The sequence below is a fragment of the Notothenia rossii genome (assembly GCF_949606895.1).
Source record: "Notothenia rossii genome assembly, chromosome: 9".
NCBI classification, from domain to species: Eukaryota; Metazoa; Chordata; class Actinopteri; order Perciformes; family Nototheniidae; genus Notothenia; species Notothenia rossii.
The window spans coordinates 15119162-15143052 of NC_136907.1; the positions used below are offsets into that span (position 1 = coordinate 15119162).

The 23891-nt window shown below is 39.4% G+C and overlaps 1 protein-coding gene across 3 annotated transcripts in view; it reads left to right on the plus strand.

Annotated features, from left to right (window-relative positions):
• The first annotated feature begins 1543 nt into the window (after positions 1 to 1543).
• The window catches only part of septin8a (septin 8a), a 36181-nt gene continuing 13833 nt past the window's right edge, over positions 1544 to 23891 (plus strand). Inside the window, exons 1-6 of one of the 3 annotated variants that reach the window (XM_079647538.1) lie at positions 1544 to 1705; positions 10228 to 10342; positions 10523 to 10718; positions 13967 to 14153; positions 18462 to 18623; positions 21996 to 22092. In XM_079647538.1, coding sequence (XP_079503664.1) covers positions 1676 to 1705; positions 10228 to 10342; positions 10523 to 10718; positions 13967 to 14153; positions 18462 to 18623; positions 21996 to 22092 — 787 coding nt within the window. In that variant the 5' untranslated portion in view covers positions 1544 to 1675. The remainder of the gene's footprint in view (positions 1706 to 10227; positions 10343 to 10522; positions 10719 to 13966; positions 14154 to 18461; positions 18624 to 21995; positions 22093 to 23891) is intronic. The other 2 variants (XM_079647539.1, XM_079647540.1) reach the window with 2 other exon arrangements.

The window sequence follows — 23891 nt, forward strand, 5'->3', positions numbered from 1 at the left end:
TCATGCTTTTTCGGTTATTACCCGTCCCCTTGTGTGTTATGAAGGTTTTTATGCATGTAAACGGTCTGCAGAGTCAAAACCCTCAAAGTACACCCTGTAGGGAGTAAAACTCTAACACAAAACGCCTCTTTGGAGATTTCTCATTTTCCATTGTTTACTTCCTGGGTACTCTGACGTGGGGATACCCAGAGGCCACACCCTCTGCCAGCCTTTCACGAAACAAAGCTTCCCAAACCTTTCAGCGATTCATGCCGGATATGTACAGCGTAGGGCACTGAAGAACGATGCTGTTCCTACTTTGTTTGGACCAGCGGGCGATTCGGGTACACAACCTGTATGTATTCATTGTTGTTTGTGTATTTATGATGTTTAAAACAAACAAGGTATCTACTACGACTGTTTTAATGGGTAAACGTTTTTCAGGCTTCTACTTTGGGAGAAATGCTCTCCGCAGACCCATGCTCACAGCGTTATAAACCTTTTTCTTACTCAATATCAAGCCACACTTATTGTTTTTACTTCGGCTGTGAGTGTTTGTGTGTGCTCAGGATGAGTTTCGCTTGTTCTCGCTGTATCGCCGACCCGGAAACCTGTCTGCTCCTCACAGCAGCTCGCAGCAGCAACGAGCCTCTTAACGTCGAGACCAATCAGAGCACACTGGGCTCACAGGGAGGGGGGGTAGGAGCTCCAACAAGCCGTTTAGGACAGAGAGTGAATACACATACTATACAGAGATGCTGTATGAAAAACCAATGTGAGTTTGGAAAATTGCACAGTATAAATATATTTTAGTATACGTCCTCAACAATGGAATTATGATCAGTAGAAATGGCCATGACATGGGACCTTTAAATATTGATGCACTCTCTAGAAAACGGGCACAAGCAGACATAGTTGTATTGAAGCGGTGATTAGGTGTTTTACTATCTCTCCCGCTGACACACATATTTGTGCTCTGTCGATCTGCGGTGCTGTTAGCTCATGTTCTGACTTGTAATGCATGCATGACATTCCTGGGTTGTGAACGATTGTGAATGGGAGTTCTCAAGAAGTGGCCATATTGGAACACATCTGACACACTCAAAGATCTAACATGGACGTCAAGACAGTTCTCCTCCTACTCTAACGTACGCATACACTTTGACCGCGAAAACACCTCGAGGCTATTTAAACTGCTCCAAATTAAAGATATATAAACATTTATTAGGGAGGGACTTTTATACGGGGAATAAAACAGAATCTTAATAAAATAAATCGCGATTGCTCGTTAACTGTATGACACACTCTGCGCATTAGTACGCATGCGCTTAACTGAAAAACCTGCCGAACCGCTGTTACGTTTGTTTATCGACTTTTTTAACCAACTAATTGCCCTTCGCTCCCAAGATATATAGTAAAAATTAATAACACATTACTTTCCCTCTCTTGTCAAAGTCGAATTGACGAAAAGAAACGATGAATACGCCTGTCTGAGCGAAGCAGAAGCGAAGTAGCAGGGAGTCCTCTTGACTCCTAGCTTAGTAGCCTCCCTGCCCAGTTAGCAGCTCCTCTCCGTCTTGTGTCGCTCTCTTCCTATCTCTGTCAACGGCTCAGTAGTTTAGCAGTACGGAGAGACGAGGGCTGCTCCCTTTCTGCTCAGTTAGCCCAGCACACCGACACCATACATTCCGCCACCATGGCTGCCACAGATGTTGACGTGTTTTCGGTAAGTAAAAGCCACGGGGTTCCTTTTTTTGGGTCCATAGCAACCGAAAATATTGCATGTGTAGCTGCAGGAATACTTGGTAGTGATTAGTAAAAGTGTGTGTGTGTGTGTGTGTTAGCTGCTGTGAAGCTAAGCCTCCCCCGCTTGGGAAGCCTGTAATGTGGCCGAGATGGTGGAAGTGATTTCTGTGATGGAGTGGTTTTTATTTTAGACCAAATAAGATGACCCTGCATTGTTTACTATATATTTTGTCGTGTCCTGTTTGGTATTGTTCTGCCTTTCTGTATTGCTAATGGGCGTATTAAACTGTTTACTATTGACGTTATTAGGAGTGGCCGTAAACGCAACACAGTTAGAAAGGCTACTATTATAAGTGTATTTGACGATATAAAATACCATGCTGTATTTAATATCTACATGTAGATAGCAGTTACTACAGTGTGCTGAGCCCTGACATGTGTTTCATTGTAACTTCCTGTTAGGGTAATTAAACTTCACTTCTGTTGTCTCGTAATGTGATGTTTATACAAAATGTCATTTTAGTTTTACCAGCCATATGCTAAACCAGCTCTCATTACATTGCATTAGGTTGGGTCATACTATCAGATGAGAGTGGAATGTATCCTGCATTTTATTAATTGTGACAAGCCCTGTTGTCAGTCAGGTCAGGTGTGTTACAGTTCAGGGATGCAATACAGGTTTACGAAAATAGTAGTAAGAGAGTCAGCCATCAAGTATGTCAATAATTCACACAACAAAGCATTTCAAAAGCCAATATTATGGTGACGAGGCGGATACACAGGAGGGGATTAACTTTTTGTCAGATGCTTGAAGAAATCCCTGGGGTGGTGAATTGGACAGTAAGCACACAGTTTTAGGGATAAAGAGATTAAGAACACACTCCAGGGCCACTCCTACCACCTCTCGGTGTAACACGTCTGGGAAGAAAGGATCCAAAAAAGGAGCATAGGATATTGCACTCTTGGCATTTCTTAAATTAGGAAGGTGTCCAAGAGGGGATGTAGGTTGCCAAGGATAATGCTGACTTGTGATTTTTTTAAATGGATCCTTTGGAATACAAAATAAGACAATTGATTTATGAGAAAAATGCTGATATTGCAGTGAAACAGGCCAGTTGGACAACATTGTTAGCACAGTGTCCTGACTGTCTGTCTGACTTCCTGCCTAACTTTCTGAACTAAATTGGACTGTATTGAACAAAGTTACTCGCCTTGCAGGTTGTGTAAAGGGCACGCTGTTAATTATGTTAAATTATTGATAGGGATGTGTGGTTGGTTGGTTGCACTGTTGACCCTCATCAATCGTAGATTTGGTATAACTTTCTAGGACAGATCCGCACATGGCGATCAATGGGGGCAACTTCCTATCTATTGTTTTCCCTCATTGATTGCGTTATAGAGTGTGTAGTGTAGAACATGAGGCTGTTCATTTAAATGGTTATGTAATGAAATGCCCGACAACATATTTAGCATGTACACTACAGTGCTGCTTACTGACCCCAAAGATTATTGTCTCTCCCGTGAGGCCTGCATGCATAAAATGAAATTAGCTTCATAAATTGCTTAAAGGCAGGAGACAAGGAGTGAGGAATTATATGGAAAGTTTCTTTGCACTTTAAAAAGGCAGCTTTTGCTTGTTTGTGCAGAGGGTCATGGTAACTTGTGAATATATTATCTAAATGTGTGCTTTATTCAGACTACATTTCTTCATTTGAAATGCATTCCTGTTGTTCAGCTGCTCACAACGGACTGCAGGTTGACTGCACTGACTGTCGGCAGTGATGTTGGCTGTATATATAGAACATACAGGCCACAACAGCCTAAAGGCGAGCGTGTCAAATCAGATGTTGTAGATGAATGATGACAGCCAAGCTGCAGCGTCTCTGTTGAGTCAATATCCATCTATAGATTCAGTCATGCTCAGAAGACATGTTTGGAGAGTAATAGTGATGCTTTAGAATTAAAATAGCTTATTAAATAATGTTGGAAAAGTATGAATGAATATTTAGAGGCAGTTATGTTTTGATATTGAAATTCCATAATTCAGTTTGAACAAAGAATGCAAAGTTCACCATAAAACGTAGTCCGCATTGAACAGCTGTTGGCTGGATGGCCTGGAAGTAATACCTTATTCCTTTTTATGTTTAATAATTTCAGCACCCAGTGAATCAATGCACAGTCATGTGTGCTGCTGAAAGGCTTTACAGCTTCAAGTGCCTTACATTTCATGCAAATTTGCTTCACATTGGATACAAATGTGTTTTCCATCGGTATGGACAGAACAAAGCCTGCATGGAGTCACATTTCTTCAATTCTTTTTAGATTCTTAGACATGCAACTTGCGCGAGGCATATGAATGCTGACTTGGCTGAGATGGCTCTAGCAAGGGGGGGGGGGGGGGCAAAGACACAAGAAACAAAATGGGGAAAAATGCATTTGCTTACTGTAGTCAAAACATGATGAATGACATCTCTTGTTTTTTCATCTTCTTTTGAGTAATCATAGCATGACAAAATGAAAGCAGGATTTCCTGCATCCAAAAAGAGTCTAGAAGAGAGTCTAGATCTGAAATACTTACCCTTAGTGTGTGTGAAGGCTTACATGGAATGAGTTTTTGCCTCTAATTGATAAAGAAATTACAGAAGTATATCGTTTGGCTAAAATATAGCTCACAGGACAATAAAATGATTTAATTACGATACATTATTCTTCTTTCTCCTTTCAGTTTTAAAAGGGAAACTCGGTTCTTGAAAAGTCATTTAAAGATAAGTCTGTCTCGTAAAACAGTTCCTGTCTCTCCCGTCTCTTATTTTTGTGTCCTTCCTGTTGGGCAAAGATGAGTTATAAGGCTGAGCAGTAATGTGGCCATACAATGGTTTCGCGTGACTAACAAAGAGAGAAAAAGCGAGGACCTTTGATTAGATAATAAAGTAAAGTATTTTTTTTATCTCCAAGCTTTTGAATTCCTGATGGCACACACATGACGTCCTAATCTCAACCATCAACATTTTTGCCACAACGACATTACCCTAGCACAAGTAGCAGCATGAGAACATATGTATAACAAAAACTGAGTAATAAGTATATTTACTGTATTGTTTGCTGTACCATTCAACACACACTATTACAACTCAAGGGACAACAGGCACTTTCATAAATCTATGTAAAGGTCATTGAACAGGAAGTGATATCACCTTTATATGAAGAGTAGTGTTGCTTAAATGTAGTTCACTTTAACACCTACACTTAGCTCGGACTGAGTTCCCCAATCTGTCCACCAACCGCACACTGTGGTCGGTAAAAAGATGACTCACCCTTCAAAAACCAACTGAGTATTTGTCATAGAAGTCACGATTTTTTAAAACGCATGTCAGCAGTTTCATATGATGTTTTCATTAGGTATAATCCATAGTTTGGAAATGTTTGTGATCAGTCTTTTTGTCAATCAAACAATACATTTTTCCTTTAGCCATCTTTCTGTTCTCAGGTCCAAGTCATGTTGCCCCCATCCCTTTTGCTTTAGCCTCCCTGACCTTTATAGTATACAATGCAGTAATAAGAATACATGTCATGCTTCAAAAACATGAACAATCATACATTCTTTATAATCCTGTCTCAGTATGTATAGGGCGTATATGTCTGTCTATAGTGGGAAGTACCTAACAAAGTGTTCAAAGGAAAAAAAAATACCATTTTGAAAATATGAAATACAATCTGTTTTAATATTTAATGTGAAAACAAGCCGTTTAAGAGAAAGTAGTTCACTAGTACACAAAGTGCACCTCAAGTTATTGTAAATATTTGAAGCCTTTTCAAAGCAGTCCTTCCCTGGTTGTGTGTGTGGCCGCCTCCCCCCCCCCCCCCCCCCCACACACCCCCCCCCCCCCCCCCCATAAATACATGCTGCAGCAGTGTGTGTCCCTGTCTGTCAGGTTACTGCTGTCCGTCAGGGGGAGGCTCACTGAGGCTGCAAACACAAGTCAGACTCAAATCAGGTGGGAATGGAGGCCAGAAGGCAAGAGGGAATCTGAGGAGGGGATAAATAGACAGCAGGAGAGGGGATGACTCAGAGGACAATTTCAGGTCATGTTTGAGCTTTTCCCCAAAAGTGATGGGTGCAAAAAACATCTTGGGTTTGCCCTCAGTTTATGTCGGGTTAGATCTGTGTGACATAACTTTCAGTAAGATGATGCTACAGATTATGCCTTGAGCTGATATGGTATTTTAGCCATACAAGTCATTTTTAAATACTTGTTAGTTACATTGAGTTGAAATTAAAATTCTGGACAAATATATTTTCAAACTGGGAGGTCGGTCAGAATAAAAGATGGGAAAGACGTGAGGCAAAGATACAGCGTGAGGTGCATGCTGGAAGTTTGGCTTATCGATTTAGTCTGCTTATCAACATGGTTAGCGGTTAGAGCGGCAGTGGTTCTTATAAAGTCATACCTCACATATGAACACATAAAGATGCTTTTATTTCTAGACAAGTTTGACTTGCACTCCCCTAGGATATCATTATAACGGATGTTGGACGCAAAGAAACGTACACAAATCTCATTGTGAATCAGAGGAAAGAGATGCCCCTCACAACTCATCAGAAAATCATCATGTTTTAAAGTTATCCAGGGACTACTTTGCATATCACAATTTCCTAATTTGCTAAACAAAATAAGTATTTTTTTTAACTTCATAGATTAATTATGTTCTCAGCAACATAATAAAAAAATACATCTACAAATTCATTAAACATTGACTTGAACGATCTACAACGACAGCTGACACTGTTAGTCATTCAAAGCGTGGGAGTACATAGGCTACACACCATGTAGCTGCATTTATTTGACTTATTTTCACAGGAGAAATGTTGACGTATTGTAATAAAAGCACATGCGTTACTTATTACGTTAACAATGGCTCTGTTCTGTTCAAGTGTCTCGGTAAGCGATGACAGTGCGACAGCATGCACAATACCAGAACCCTGAAAGTGAGAAGACTGAAAAAGGCCTACTGCTGACAGAAAGAAGCTTTCCACTTCAGCCAGCTACAAACACACAGCATTGTGAATTAGCTTATATGGTTTGTGCCTCATTTGACTTTGAGCCACCTGGGGCCCCTCTGTGAAGCCATTTCCTGTTCGCATGGTGATACTGAGGCCTGAGAACTGCTGTTGTTTCCTCACTCTGCCACAGCTAACCAGAAGCTTTTCATTCCTCTCATACTTTACGCTGCTGCTCTTTACTTCTCTGAACTAGCTTTGGGTGGTAGACAGATGCCTGGTTTCTCATTAACTGATGTTTGTTGTCATTAAATGTAAATATTTGTGGAACTTAGTCAATCAGGTTTATTTTTAGCTTTGTGATGAATGTTTCATGTCACACAGTTTGCTCTGCGCAAAGCTTGGAAAGAGGGAAACATTTATTTATTTGTATGAACTCTGCAACCAAACTATAACCAAGAACATAAATGACCAAATATGGAGATGTTTTCACATGACAACAGTGATATGTTGTTGCTCTAACTAGGGCTGCTCGATTATGGCAAAAATCATAATCTCGATTATTTGGGTCAATAATTGATATCACGATTATCCATTTACTTTGAAAACATCAATTTATTGGAGGAAAAAAATGCAAACAGTATGTTTTTAACAGTTGATTACCCTGAACTTTAAGTATAGTTCAACTGAAAAACCAATACAAAAAAAAAGTAATAATAAAAAAAAAAAATCGTTTTATTTCGATTACGTTGTTTTCGTAATCGTTGCAAGCCATAATCGTAATTGCGATTTAAAATACGATTAATTGAGCAGCCCCAGCTCTAACTTACATGGAAGCTAAGTGTTTTCTGTTACTTTAGACTGATGCTCTTCGACATTTCAAAGGCAATTATTATACGTTTTAATTTATTTAAGTTTACAGATATACATTTTTTTATGTGATCCACTTTTAGTTTTTCATCTTCCGTTTCTGTAAGTCTCTTTTTCTTCTTTTTCTGTGAAGAAACCTGCCACTGCAGCCAGAAAACTGCAACCTGTTTTTCAATGCTAATCAACTTTTGTAAAAATACATTTAATTTAGTTCCTAATCCTAATGTCTGCATTATTCATCTTTGCTTTAAGCTACAGACACTCATTTCTAAAACATTTCTAAACAAGCAGATTTAATAGAAAAACTTAAAAATGTTACTTCACTGACACTTGTTTCATTTGTCTGAACCTGAAAATGTTTTGGGCACTGTAATTCTAAAATAAGATAAGCCTTAATTGAATAAATAAATACATATTGAAATAAACAATTTTCCAAACTTTTCACACTTTTTTCTATTGAGCTGATAATACTTTTGTTTATGTTTGTTTCTTGTACTGCTACATCACATACTTTTACTCCAGTAAAGTATCGTGTTACTTCTTCCACCACAGTCTCCAGTACACCCTCACATATTCAGTCAGTTAGGTCACGTCTTGGGGAGTTTCTGTCCACGTCTGCACTTCTTTTCCCTCTGATCCTTAAAGATAACACTGCTGGTCAGGTCTGCCTGCTCTTTCTGTAGCCTTCCGTCTCAAACCCATCTGCCTGCTGCGATTAATACACACACTCACACACAGATAATGTGCTCCTGACAGCTCTGTCTGCTTCAGTGTAGGTCAACCTAGAATTACCTCATGAGTCAGGATCTTGGTTATTTTTCTAAATGTGATAGTTTCAACAATGTGGTTTTGTAAATGTGCAGCAATTACCACAGAAACCATGTTTATAAGGCCTCATGTAAGGACAATGTATTGAAAAGGCACAGTCATTTCATAGAAGTTAGCCTGTGTGAACGGAAGTTTAAAAGTCCAGACTTGTGGTGAAAAAGAAAGAAGAAAATCCCCACTCACACAAAAAATGTTGTCAAGCTGCCCTTAAGCGAGAGTCCTAACAACCGTCTGTGTGAAGTCAGGCAGCTACCATAGTCTACCATAGTGTTGATGGAAAATGGGCATGCGTAATATAAATGGTTGAATTTTAAACTCAACTCAGGAGTCCAGAGGGTCATTGCATCGCTTTCCTTCTAGGCCTGACACCAGAGTTCACACCCTCCGCCTTCAGCAATCTATCCAATAACTCACTCCACAAGCTTCATTCATCCAACTGAACACCACAGAGGGAAGCAATAATGCTGCTTGACAAGCGCCGAGTTAACAATGATTAACAAACAATAAGGCTCTCCTCCTTATCCTTGTAAAGGCCACAAACATCCCATTCATTTGGGTGCTTTTGTTCAAAGTGAAAAATGCATTCAGACAAAAAAGGGAACTAGTAGCTAGATTTCATTCAAAAAATTGTTTTGACTGGCTATGCTGCAACCTGAATTGCCTCCACTTGATTTGATGTATAAGGCGTGTTTAAGCATGCAGCTTCTATGGATTTGTTGTGTTACTGTAATGCAATGAACTTACAGCATGCTTCAGCTCACTATTGCCTAGCTCAGCTCATGTGAGATTACTCCACTGGTGTTAAGCCCCTCTTTCCCCCCCATATATTTATACACACACACACACACACATTTCTCACCCTTTATTGTACAGTTCAATCAGGTTTAGAACGTATCTACTGTATATGCAGCGCCTGCCTCCCCCTCTCAGTTGAATACAGTTGTGCTCCGCTCGCTCGCTGCCTGTGCTCGGTGACATCACCCTTCAAATATGCAGTCCTTCGTGGCTGAGCCAGAGCAGCTCGGTGGCCCCATTCATCTCAAGGTGCTGTCTGTCTGCTCCTCTGCAGCTCCACTCTCTTGTTGTCACTCACTGTCTCTCCTTCAGATGGGAGAGATAGGGGAGATCAAAGGTGAAAACGCTTACGACCCAATCGTTTTCTCTCTCGGTCTTAGGTTGGTTGTATATCTGTGAACGCTGTGCTTTTAGTTCCAGTATGCAGCACTCTCCTAAATGCAGATTGATTTTAGTGTGGTTGTGCAGCAAAGAAAACACAGTAATGATTGGTGATGTTATATGGTGCAGCTGGTTTTGCTGGATTTGAATGTATTGGGAAACATGATAGATGGCTGGTTGTATATCTATATTCACATTGCTTATACCATGTGGCTGTGTTGACCTATCAGTGCTGCGTCAATGGCAAAGAGAAGCTTCTAAATGTTTGTGTTGTGATTATTCAAAACGGCTGCTAAACTTACATCTTGCAACTCCATAAGTAACATGTATTAATAACTGAGTTTATTTCTCTGCACGCTTCTTATAAAGTGCATCTTTCCTCTGGGTGGAAATATCTTTAGCTCAACATGCTTGTGAAGGATTATTCTTAAAGCTCATCCCTACTGCATTCCCTATCTCATAATGTTAGACGATGAGTTTTACATCTGCCGAGTGTACTCGCTCAGGGTCTTTCATTTGCATAGGAATGTGAATTCTTCCTAACTCCAACTAATGTCTTCCCCATGTGTGTTTTCCTCCTGTTCAACCAGAGCAATCTTTTAACGTTTTGTTTTCTTTGTGTCTTCCAGAATGAAGAGAAGCGTAGCCTTAACTTGGGCGGACATGTTGGATTTGACAGCCTCCCTGATCAGTTGGTCAGTAAATCGGTCACACAGGGATTTTGCTTTAACATCCTGTGTGTAGGTGAGTGTCAAACAGCAGCATGTGACCAATGTGTGTAACGGAATGAGTTAGATTAGTAAATACTGTTAATAATTAGAAATTGAAGGAACTCTTGTTGAAAGCTGATGAGTTACTTCTATGTGACTTAAGTGACTAAACCCTCTCTTTCTCTCATCTCTCTCTACTTCCTCCCACCCACAGGGGAGACTGGCATCGGCAAATCAACGCTAATGAACACGCTGTTTAATACCATGTTCGAGAACGAAGAGGCGAGCCATTACCAGAATGGCGTGTATCTGCGGCCGCGAACATACGACCTGCTAGAAAGCAACGTCCACCTCAAACTGACGATTGTTGACACCGTCGGCTTCGGTGATCAGATCAACAAAGAGGACAGGTGAGGATGGTACAATGATTATCAATGATGTTAGGATAGTTGCATTATGAAGCCATTTTTATTTTTAACAGCATTTCAGCGATATATTTGAGTGTGAAGCTGCTCCTAGATGTTTACCTGATGCATGATAGCTTAAGCATTGTTAAACTATTGTTTCTGTTTTACAGCTGTCTGATAACTGTAGGAGTAAAAAGTCAAAATATTTGAAATGATGTACAGTAGTATATAAAGTAGCATCAAATGCAAATACTCAAGTTCCTCAAAGTTATATTTGGGTACAAGACTTCCGTAAAACATTGAAAAGCTTCTGAATCAATTTATATATGAAATGCTTTCATACCAAATGTAAACTATTATAAAGCCTTATAGCCCGTCCACACAGCAACTTAAAAAAAATCTTGAAAATCTTTGAGCTGGGCGTGTCTGAAAGCTTGGGGGTTCTTTGCGAGCAACGCGACCAACAATCACATGAATCTCCCGCCCCGACATACAAAGCAATAGCAATGTTAAAACGAAGTAAACTGGATATAAAATCCCCAAACAGGCGAAAACCTACCAGTTTCACCCACTGTCTCTGCCACCCCCCTCCATGCCTGGTTCCTCCGGTTTGTATCCCGGTAAGTTATTAGCGACTGGTCGTAAAGAACCGGGTGATTTGCTACCGCAATAACAAATTTCTCCTCCATTTTCAGGAATATAGGAAATGAACTGCGGTCTGGCTCTCCCAGCTTGCACGCGGTTTGATTGGCTAGTGCTTGTACTGTCAGATTTGCATAAACGGGATTTGATTGGCTGACGCTTCCACCTTAGCTTCAAAAGTTGAACATTGCTCAACTTTTGAATCCTGAAAATCCTGGAAATCCTGGAAATCTTCACTTTGCTTCCCCACAATGCAGTTCGGCGAAAAGTGAGGCAAAGTGACATCACCCCATTCAAAGTCAATGGGCAGAGAAGCGTTGGAAGATTTTTTTAACGCTGCTGTGTAGACGGGCCGATACTCTTAGATGATTATTAGCCAACTTCAGATCAAACCGAAACCGTCCTTACTTCGAGTCAATCTGTTGCAGAATTAAGACGACAATGTGTACGAGAAACAGTTAATGCACAAAAACAGTGCCATTTAAGCATTAGGAAAGTTTAAATGTTGTTATAACGGTTTTGTCCTATTCTTCAAAACCCATTCATCTGGTACTAATTTCCCTGTCAATCCTTATGCAAACCCTCATTTCAGCTTTCAAGATTACATTGCATAGTTTTGCCGAAACTAGGTCCATGTTGGCTTGTGATACTAATGAAAGAAACAGACCCAAACTTACATCAGTCCAGGTTCCGAGAGCTCTCTATAGAACAGAATACGAGCTGGGAGAGCAATAAAGAGGAAATGGCTTTTTCTTAAACATGCAGCTGTGGAATGGACTGTTCTTATTTTGACCTAGCCAGCGAGCAGCACTCTCGAGCCCTTTTGATAGCAGCTTTTCTGTAGGCCGTATAAACCAACATGCTGAAGGACAGAGCCTGCAGCGGACTGTACATGCTCACTGAGAGAGCCTCAAAAGGTCAGAGTTGGTGCATTCCTCAGAGGACAGATGACCGTAAACATGCTGCTGGCTGAGGATATAGAGTATATTGTTTGCTCTTATGTCTCACTCGGAGCTGTAAAATGTGGGAGGACTTCCTGTTAAGAATTTATTAGCATTAGACAGCTATTAAAAAGGAAATGAGTCACCAGCACACAAAGAAATCTGGCTGACAAATGTAAAGGTCTGTCTTATTATACTTGTGAAACTTGTTTCTTCACTTTTCTTCCTAAAAACTTGATAATCTGGGTCAAACAACTTCACTTTTTTTGGATGCTTTAAAAGTCTTAAAAGGCATTGAAATCATTCATCTAAAAAATACTTCTTCATGGGTATTACAATTTATGAAATCAATCTTACAAAAAGTCATACAAATGCTAAGACGTGGGAGGTAGGAGTTTATCAATTCTTCTATTTCTGACATTACAATATCAAATCTCAAAACAAGTGCACATTTTTACAAAGATAGAGGTCCCTCAAGTTTTTGCGCCACGCCTGAAACCAGCATCAATGCAATCTATATGATGCTCTGTTAGCTTTGTACAGGAAATGCTTCAAAGCCAGCACATTAAATCATGTAGTCTTCAACAGCATAATATGTAAGGCCAAAGTGATTTCGTGAGAACTCAACTATGACTTTAAGACTTGTGTCTATGGTGACTGATAAATCTCAACCTCAATTCAAAGAGACTTTCATTTGTGGCAGCTGTGATGCAGTTTATTAAATACGGTATGTGGTCTAATGTTGTCATTCTCATCTCTCTGAGCTAAATGAGTTAAAGCTGCAGACTGAAATAAACGGCTCAAAACAAACTTGTTGTGAATGCAGCACACATTTTCTCCAAACGGTCTCATCAGACATTATCAGACGAGCCCGTTTTGAAAGACACTAAAAATAGCTTCCAGAGACAAACAGTACTGCTGCATTAACAAAGATAAGATATCATTTAGGAAAAGGGTAATAAGAAAGGACTGACATTTAACCTGATAATAACTCTAGTAAGAAAAGCTTTCAGAATAAAAGGCACTACCGGGCTACGTGATGTATACCACAATGCAACTAATAGCGTTAGCATTAGCTACTATAGAGGCAACGTCTTTATGTTATGTTAGGACTAATGTTGCCACATATGTCTCTGCAAGGTAAGGGATTTCTGATATTGGTGATGAAGACAAATCAGCTGTCAAGTCCTAAAACAATATTTAAATGTCTTACAGTATTGGTTCAGAGTTCGTCCTGTCTAGCAGTCATTTCAATTGATATAATATCAAAACTCACGTTGCTCTGATATTGTTGATGAAACCATTGACTCTCAGAACCTCAAATACTAGAAACCTCTGATGTTTTCACATTGTACATGTCTATCTATGTGATTTACTGGTGACACTGTATGCTACACATGCTCACGAAGAGAGGACGGGATGTTTTGTGACTTTTGTGAGCAAACTACCAAGCGGAGAACACGTTTCATGCAGCAGTAAGCCGTACAGCTATAAGCCGAAATCTTGGCGTAGAATCAGCTCGCATGAAAACGCAACTATCGCTTTTAATTTCCTTCGTGACAAGTCCATATTTCATGTCACAATATTACAAATGAATTGGAAGCCAAATATTTATGCTTTTAACCACAAATAAAAATCCTTATAGTTCTTCCTTGGCTCTCCCCACAGTTACAAGCCCATCGTTGACTACATCGACACTCAGTTTGAAAATTATCTGCAGGAAGAGCTGAAGATCAAACGCTCGCTGTTTAACTACCACGACACCAGGATCCACATCTGCCTATATTTCATCGCCCCAACAGGACACTCCCTCAAGTCCCTGGACCTCGTCACTATGAAAAAATTGGACAGCAAGGTAAAAACAACTGACACGCAAACACAAAAGGAGATATATATATACTGTGGTTTTCCCCTTTGGCAAAATGCTTTTCCCAGTGTCTGTGTGTCCAACAGTGTTGCTGTAATCTGACCTGGCTTTCACTGAGGCCGGTGTGCATATCCCTGATCTGTTTTGTTGTGGTGGGGGCTCTGTGTGTCCCAAAAGAATAAGAAAGCTAAAAGAAAAATGTAGCGAGTGAACGTGCAAGCTTCCCTTTTGACGTACAGGATTTCAAAACCTGCCCTACAGTATATGGGGTTTCACACCTAAAAGCCTGCATGTTTTAGCAGCTTGCATGTGTCCAAGTGAAAAGGTTGAACATGTGGCTGTGAAAGAAAGGTCAATTCCACTTTCTTAATTTCTATTTGTATAATATCAATTTATATAATATCAATTTATATATGATTAAACACAATTCAGTAATCTACAGTGCAAATAATTACAATTACTGAGTTTGTGTTTGACCAAATTCCAGTTTACGGGTCAGCTGTACAGTACAGAAGTCAATATTTACATTCAGAGCCACATTGATTTGTTACTTTTTTGTATTGCTCGTGTGCAAGTTCCCCTCACAAATTATCGGTTGGTAGATCCATGTTTTGCCATTGTCCGATGAGTGCAGCTCAGTGGATACAAAATCACTGGCTTGGCTTCAATTAGAAACAAATCTCATCAGAGCAGCAGTTAGAGCGTGAAAGCAGGGGAGAGGGGGAGAGTTAGTTATGGGGGGAGGACGGTGACAGAAATGGGCAAGCAGGCAAATTCTAAGGTATAAATTGGAGCCGTAATTGTTGAGATTATATAATTTATATTTTCTGGAATATATTTTTCTTTGTCAGCAGTTTACTTGGAAGTTTTCTTTTGAAGATTAAGCTAATGTAGCAAGGCATTGCGACTATTGCTACTTATGATCAATCAAGACGAAATTAATATATAGAGATAGACTTTAAGCAAATAATGTCTATACGTTTATGGTATTGAAATATCCATATTTTTCTTCTCGATGACACACATTTATAAATTCAATTTCTTGAATTTTGGATTTCCTAAGATATTTTTGAAAAAGGCTCCGTGATATAAGCTAAAACTGTTCAGTGGTTTTTGATCCTGAATCTTGGTGGAATTTAAGGCAGAGAAAAGCACATCCAAACATTTCAAAGCCCTGAAGGAAATAAGCAGTTAAAAGGCAAAAGTGAAGATTTGTGTGTCAACCTTGTAGGTGCTCGTTCGACCTAAGGTCAGGAGGGTCATATTAACTCCTTGGATATTTGTAAGCACTGAATCTGAGAAAGCTGCATCAGCGTAGAGACAAAATGTCCTTTCTATTCAATTGTATTGGCTTTTGTGATTTAAAGGATGTGTATATGCTCGTGTACATCCTGTCACATCACTTAAGGTTTCGGAAAGCACTGCTGCATGCATGACAAAGTTGGCCCTGCTCCTGTCTGTTGAGGCAGTGATAATGAATCAGGAGCAAAGCAGATGGTCAGCCTGCGACCAAAACCTGCAGACTTACCTCTGCCAACTATCAGCGCACGGCTACGCAGCTCTGCCAAGTGTCTCCGGGTACTTTTCAAAACAATGACCGGATTATTCAGCAAACTGCTCCTTGCAAGGGACAGTTTAAAGTTTGAATGGGAGCTTCAGATTCAATCATTTTGTCGTATTTATGTGATTCATTATTTTACTATGTTTAAATTACGTTCACTTAACATAAATGTTGATGAATTTTTACAATTTATTGAAGACAGTTATAGTGGAATCCATTTTGGACATCTTCTTTTCCAATTTGAGCCATCCCGACTACTTTTACTGCCAAGTTTTACCTGAGGACCAAGTGGCCAAAGCCATGAACCAGAATCCTCTTCAGCCGAGAGGACTTCACATAGAAAGAGCCAGGATCCAAACTCAGCAGTTCTTTTCCTATAAGGGTGCAGCGCTGACCACTCTGTTGGCTGCTTAAGACAGAACAGAGTGATCAAAAGCTGGCACTTGCAGGAGCCAACTGTCTCCTGATGCCGTCCAAAGCACCACAGCCAACTCTCTGAACCCTTTGCTTTGAATAAAGACTTGGTAGTGTACCTGAGCTAAATATCTTACCTTTATCCCAGTATATGAACCACAGCAAAGCAGGTACATTGAGCTAATTGGGATTGGTGTTGTGAAGTTGCTTACCTGCTCTACTCTAATATGAGTGAAAGTAAAATCTTCACATTCATCCATTTGAAACCATTATCCTTGAAAACCTCCATTATGCCTGTAAAGGACATGTTGGTGACACACCCTGAAAAGGTATTTTGCACAGTGCCTGAATGTATAAAATGACAGCAGTATTGGCGAGACACTTTTATCCAAAATGATTTACAGCATTGTGAGTGAAGCAGTGTGTTGAGATTTAGAGGTGGCCGTGAGAACCTCTCTGACCCCTCTGGCTCTGTCCCTACAATCTACTCACTTTGTGAAATACGACCCCCGTTTTATCTGAAAGCAAGCCAGTGTTGAATGACCACAGTGTGTATGTGACACTTTTCTGTTTTACAGGCCTGGTGGGTTTGTATGTAGTGGTCTCTAGATAAAATAATAATGTGCTGCTGGCAATTTGCAGCAGTGGCTCGCCACATGCTATCTGTCTTAGCACGTTTTCATGAGCTCTAGATACCCACAGGCCAACCACAAAAGTACCTGCTGGCTTCCAGTAGCCTAAAAGAGACATAAATACATTAGGGCTGCATTAATTATTCATTTTGGTTGTTGATTCAGCATACAGGTATTTTTTCAATTAACCGGTTGTGTCCTTAGTAAGTAAAACGTAAACAATACTGTTTTATCCAACACGTAAAAATATATACCGTAATTATAAAACTGAGAAAATCAGCCAATATTCACATATAAGAAGCTGGAACTGATGTTGTTATCAAATTAATCAACCAGCACCAAAATACATGGTTATATTTTGAATACATTACATTGCAATTAGAAGCATTTGACTCAATCTTCAGTAGAATTAAGATCCACAGTCACATTAGTTTTGTATTTGTTTGCTGAGATATCAATAGTATGTTGTACAATCTGTGGGAATATAAACCTTTAAACCTAAACTGAAGAAGAAAGAAATAGCCCTGTCACTGATAAACCAGAGCAGAAATAACTATTTGCTCTAACTGCTCAGAGTTTGCTGTCAAGGCTAGAGAATGGTGTTTTTCTTGTAAATCACCCCTCCCTACAGAGGATGGTTGAAGCCAGTGAGTGTGGTGTGTGGTATGTGGTGGATGAAGGCAGGAAGAGAGATAAGGGTCTGAAGGAGGAGTCCTTTTGTTTTAATGTTTAGTTTTTCTTAAATATGACAGAATCATTTTTAGTTAATCAAGTATTATTAAGTCTTCAATGATTATTTACATGCTAACTGTTCTGTAGTGGTCGCATGGACCCATCTGGGGCTCCGGACACTGAGAACTATTTGGGAATACTTCTTGGCCAGCTTGGAAAACCCTCTTGTGGAAAGTGAACAAACATCCCTGTCCCCTCCCTCCTCACTTGTCAGAACTGGATCGCAATCAATAAACTTGGTTTGTTGAATAGGGGTTTAAACACAATACTAGCTGCCCTGCTGTAAATTAATGATCCAATAAAGTATGATGAGCCTGTCATTTGAGTCCTAACAAGCGCTGGCTCTTACTCTGAGGCACACTATGGAATTGATGAGTGAATCTGTGGGGATCCTCAGCATCCTCCTGGTTAATGACTGGGATAATGCAGCCGTACTGAGAAAAGCAGACAAACTGGATGTTTGTTTCTGCACATCTGCTGCTGATTGGAGATGAAGCCTGGTTTGTTTTTATAATCGCTGTTTGTTTTATTATCTATTGGGGTTCTGTCTGAGTGTATTCACTAAACAGTGTTGCTGCATATGGTCTTGGATGCCTTCTTAGTAATATTAAGCACAGTACTTCGGTTAGTTTCTGTTTATACGTAGGTCCTCGGTATGTTTAATTAGCTTTATTCACATTGATTGTTAATGGCCTAATGATCTATGGCAGTGAATTGCTCTAATCTTTAATTTACTTAATACATCGATTTTCTTTGCATCTTCTCATCATATTGAGATTGATGGGTTTATATGGAGTCCACGTTTCCCCTTCAACACAAACAAAGCAGCTTTCACTTTAGGAATGCATATACTGTATGTCTTTGGCAGACTCAACCATTAAAACAAGGACAATGGACTACACATTTGATAACTTATCTTATGAACTCCTCCCTGTCTTCTTCTCATCCTTTCCTCAGGTGAACATCATACCGATCATCGCCAAAGCAGACACCATTTCCAAGAGTGAGCTCAACAAATTTAAGATAAAGATTATGAGCGAGCTGGTCAGCAACGGGGTCCAAATCTATCAATTCCCAACAGACGACGAAGCCGTCAGTGAGATCAACGCCTCCATGAACGTAAGTCATGCTGTGACACCTAACAAGCATCTTTTTACTTTAACTGGAATATGTCACCCATTTTTTTTTTTGTAAGGCAAGACAAGGAAAGGCAAGACGAGGAAAGGCGAGGCAAGTTTATTTATAGAACAAGGCTATTCAAAGTGCTTTACAAAAATTAAAAGCATTAAGAAATTGTGCATTCAAAAGCAAAGATAATAAAACATGAATAACACAGGTACATGAATAAAAGCAGCGGCAAAAAGAAAAGTCATCAGCCTGGATTTAAAAGTAGTAAGAGTTGTAGCGGACCTGCTTGTTTCTGGTAGTGTGTTACAGATATTTGCCAACATCCCTAATTAAGTTCAATTAAAAGCAGCGGCAAAAAGAAAAGTCTTCAGTCTGGATTTTAAAATAGTGTGAGTTGCAGCGGACCTGCAGGTTGCTGGGAGTTTGTTCCAGATATTTGGAGCATAATAACTGAATGAAATTCAGGTCAGTGTCCATGATTTCTGGCTTTATCTGTTGTTTTGAACATTGCAGACTGAAGCTCAGTGCTGACTTTAATGCGTTCTTCCTTGGCTCCAAAAACAATTAACTCTGTTTTATCTTTGTTTAATTGGAGAAAGTTCTGACACATCCAGTCATTGATTTGTTCAATGCACTTACTCAGTGTTTGAATTGGAGCATAGTCTCCTGGTGAAATGGTTATATACATTTGTGTGTCATCTGCATAGATATGGTAACTTATTTAGTTGTTTTTTATTATCTGAGCCAGTGGTAGCATGTAGATGTTAATGAGAAGAGGCCCCAAGATGGAGCCTTGAGGAACCCCACATGTCATATTTGTCAACTCAGATGTGTAGTAACCTAGAGAAACAACGTTTTTCCTCTCCTTTAAGAAGGATTCAAACCAATTTAGAACTGTTGCCGAAAGTCCCACCCAGTTTTCCAGTCGGTCTAGTAATATGTTGTGGTCAACAGTATCAAACGCAGCACTGAGATCTAATAATACTAACACTGAAGTTCTGCCACTGTCTGTGTTTAAGTGGATGTCATTGAAGACCTTAACAAGAGCAGTCTCAGTGGTGTGGTGTGGACGAAAGCCTGACTGGAACACATCGAAACAGTTATTTAAATGCTAGAAATGACTCGGCTGTCGAAAAACTACTTTTTAAATGATTTTACCTAGAAATGGGAGGTTTGATATGGGCCTGTAATTGTTCATTACTGAAGCATCTAAATTATTTGTTTTTAGAGTGGTTTAATGACTGCAGTTTTCAGGGCCCGTGGGAATACACCTGAGTGAAGAGACTTGTTTACTATATGTAGGAGATCTGAGGCCATGCAATGATAATCATTTTTGAAAAAGCATGTTGTATAATGTCATTTAGGGTTTGGACACCAGTATCAGTTGCCGCTGTATCAGGAACAGCAAATGTTTTCCTGTCCCTGATACAGAGGCAACTGACACTGGTGTTAGTCTGGCGATGGTAGCAAACAAGGCACGTGCTTTGTTTTTGTTTTTGGCAATGATGTCAGAGAAGAAAGATTGTCGTGCATTTTTCATTTCAAAATTATAATAGCCAGGTCTCTCTCTATGGATGTCAAAATGAACCTGGAGATTTGTTTTCCGCCACCTAAGTTCAGCTTTTCGACACTCTTTTTTCTGTTGTCACGGTCATGGCCTTTCTCCATTAAGATATTTTCTTGCCAGACATTTCCTTTACCTTAGTAGGAGCAATGGAATCTATAACATTTTAAAAACAATTATTTAAATGATCTACCAGCTCATTTACTGAGATGTTAGCGAGGGCAAGTGTGGAAAAAATATTCTGAGTAAACATTTCCCTTGTGTTTTCATTTAAATATCGTTTTGTGGTTACCTCTTTTTGAATATTTGTGTGAACAGAAATAGAGCTCTCAAAGAAAACACAGGAATGATCAGAGAGCGACACGCTTCAAATTGTTGAAAATAAAAATTATACAGTTAGGCCTCATTGACTATTATATTCGTAAATCTTTTCCCAAATTTGCTTTCAGAAATGTTTATACTTGTGTTCTCAATATGGGTTTTAATAAAAAAAATAGGTGAATAAAGCCCATTGTTCTTAGAATTGTGACACTTCTTAACATTGTAGGATTTACAAGGATTATCTGTGTGCCAACTGTTTTGTTACATCATGTCTTTAGTGCCACATGTGTTACACATCTGGTAACGGCGGCATATGTTGACACCATTTTATTGTTTTAACACATACTGAAGTAATGCTGTTTATCCAGACGCTTTGCAATCCTACAAATCCAAAGTGCAAACTGGGGAAAAAACCTAGCTGACCCTAGGCATGTGCTTGAACAAACAGTCTAAGCAAACATTATAACTCAAAACTATATGACTACTGGCTCTGTTTGATTACACTTGTTCTCCATTCCTAAATTCTTTCCATAATAAAATATTTGTTGTACTCTATAGCAGCACATGCTTAACTGCAACCGGCAATATGTCAATTTAAAAATGTTCCATTTTGAAAATAAACAGTTTTTTAGAAATACTGAACAATTATATTAATTTAGCAATGTAATTCAACATGTGCTCTTGATTTTGGCTCAGGCAGCAAGCACAAACACCTTTTATTTGTAAAGCCTTTTTGAGTTATGATTTTAAAAAATGGAGATGATGCCTAATCACACTGTGCTTAAACATGCCCACACACATACACACAGCTAATTCTCTCATGGATAAATTAGATATGCATTTAGTCTTTTCCCACATGCAGTCCATGTACAGTATCCCCATCTATTCATAGTCCGTTACGTCAGCGCCCACACTCACCAGCTTGTTCCTCTGAGCTGCGAGCAGCCAGCTGGTTTCAACTCACCACACATTTTTGAGGTTTTGTATCAGGCATGTTTTCCCCATGATGCTTCACAGTCGATCCTAACGAGGCGTAGTAGGTCGAACGTAGCTAGAAAGTCTTTTTGTGTTTTTATCGCTTCAACAAATGGGTCTCTCAGCCCCAACTAAGCCACATGTAACACAGCTCTGGTGAAACTCATGTGTCGATGTGGTTACACTCCTCTGTGGTGTGGGATGGTTGTGAAAGATAAGAGGGACGACAGACAGCCCCACTGAAAGGTTTTATTTGAAAGTCAACACACTTTTATTTATCTTCTTTGGTCCTATTTGTTTATAATAAGTTGTTTGTGTCTAGTTAAGTACTTAACTTGTGAAGTATTCGCCGAGCTGCAACCGACACCGTCATGAAGACAGGAAAGAACTCTAAAGTTTAACACAAAGAAAACAGGGGGATGGAATTCAGCCCCTGTGAAAGGCTTCAGTTACATCCCTGGCCTTTTGACATTTTTAACAAAAACTTGTTTTCCCCTACACAGGCCCTTCTGCCCTTTGCTGTGGTTGGGAGCGTGGAAGAGGTCAAAGTGGGGAACAAAACCGTGAGGGCCAGACAGTACCCCTGGGGTATCGTGCAAGGTGAGAACCGTTCATATGCAAGTTAATCAGGGTGTGTGTTTGTGTTTCTCAAGCAGGCACAAAAGTAGGTGTTTAACTTCTTTACTGACTTTATTTTTTGAAGTGAGACAAAGACAGTGCCAAACTGTAATATTGGCACTGTGATTTAAGGTTTAAATATTTATCTTAAATCAACAGGACATCTATGGAACAATTATTTCCTTTGAGGTAACATAGACAAATTGTCCCATTTAAAAAAAAAAAAAAAAAAAAAAAAAAAAAAAAATACATATTCCGTAAAGTGCCAGTAAATGATAACTCTACCGCTTCCTGCCAGTAACTGATAAAAATCGTGTTGCCTGTATAAAGCAAAAGAGAGGCTGAAACGTTCTTATAATAGTCACAAAATGAATTCATGTGATTCATCATCAACAAGGACAGATTTTATACCGCATGCCGCTGGTTGTTTAGACGATGATTTTTGCTAATGGAGAAAGGGCATGCTGAGAAGGCAGTGACGTCCATCAGTATCCATGGGGAAAGATGTTTTACTGCTCACGGCGGAGTGTCCAGTGCGTCCCACAGTTTGCCTGTTTATTTATACCCTCCCTCTTAATGCCGAGCGTCCTCCACAGCTGCGAGGCTGACTTCATGCCGAGTGACACTGCGAAATGAAGGACGAGTGGGAAGAGATTGTTTGGGAAATTGCCAGTGTGTGGCAGTGATATCTGTGAGGCTAATGTCTTCCACTTTGTGCACATACTGTCTGTTTATCCCTATTTATATCTGTCTTTGTGTGTGCATTGCAGTCATGTATGCATGTGTTGCTCATGGAGAAATCACCAGGGACATTTGTTTCCCACAGCTCATTCATCTGGCCTTGTCAATGAAAGTAAACAATTTAATTTAAGAATGTCGCGCAGAATTGTGCTGTGAGAATATAACCGCTCTGATGGGATTCGGACTCTCAGAGAAGCTTTTTCTTCCCTCCCTTCCTTGGATTACTGCTCTCGGTTCCTCCCCCTGTCTTCCTTTCCCTGACCACTGTCATTCCCCAACCCTCAGAGGACACTTCCTATGGTTATTTATAAAGCCTGCTGTGTGTCTCATAGGGAACAGATTCCTTCAGACTCCTTCAGACTCCTTCAGTCCCCCTGAAACTATAGCCTTGTTCAGCAAAATGTAGGATAGTGCTATCTGTGAAAGTTATCTATGCTTTAATGGAAGCTCATTTATTTTGGGGATTAGTGTCAATCAAAAATGTTTTTGTCATTCTTCAACAGAAAGGAACAGGTGGTAGATATTTGCTAGAACAGGTCTGATAATGATACATCGAAATGCTCACTGTAGAATGTCAAGAACACACAGATATCAAGGGGAACATTAATGTAAAGAATTATGATAATAACTTGAATTCAAATATATAACCAGCTATAATTCATCTCCCAAAACTCTTTCATGACAAGACAACAATTTCAATTTTTTAAATTTTTGTTTGTCTTTTTTACGGATGATGTTTAGTTTAGTTTTTTTTTTCGAGCGTGTAAAACCAAGAAAATACAAATGAAACAAAAGGTGATACAGACATGATACAGTACTATACAAATGAATGCAATAACAAAACGAAATATTTAATCAATAATTGAATAATCTGTAGTATCATTGTCTGATATCAATAAACAACAAAGCTTTAGCTAATTACACGTCCGAAAAGGGGTCGGAAGAAGTTTATACTTCTCCCTTTTTTTTTTACTTTTTTTTTTTTACATTTTTAATATATGTTAGCATACAATATAAATGTATACTTATAATCTTGAATA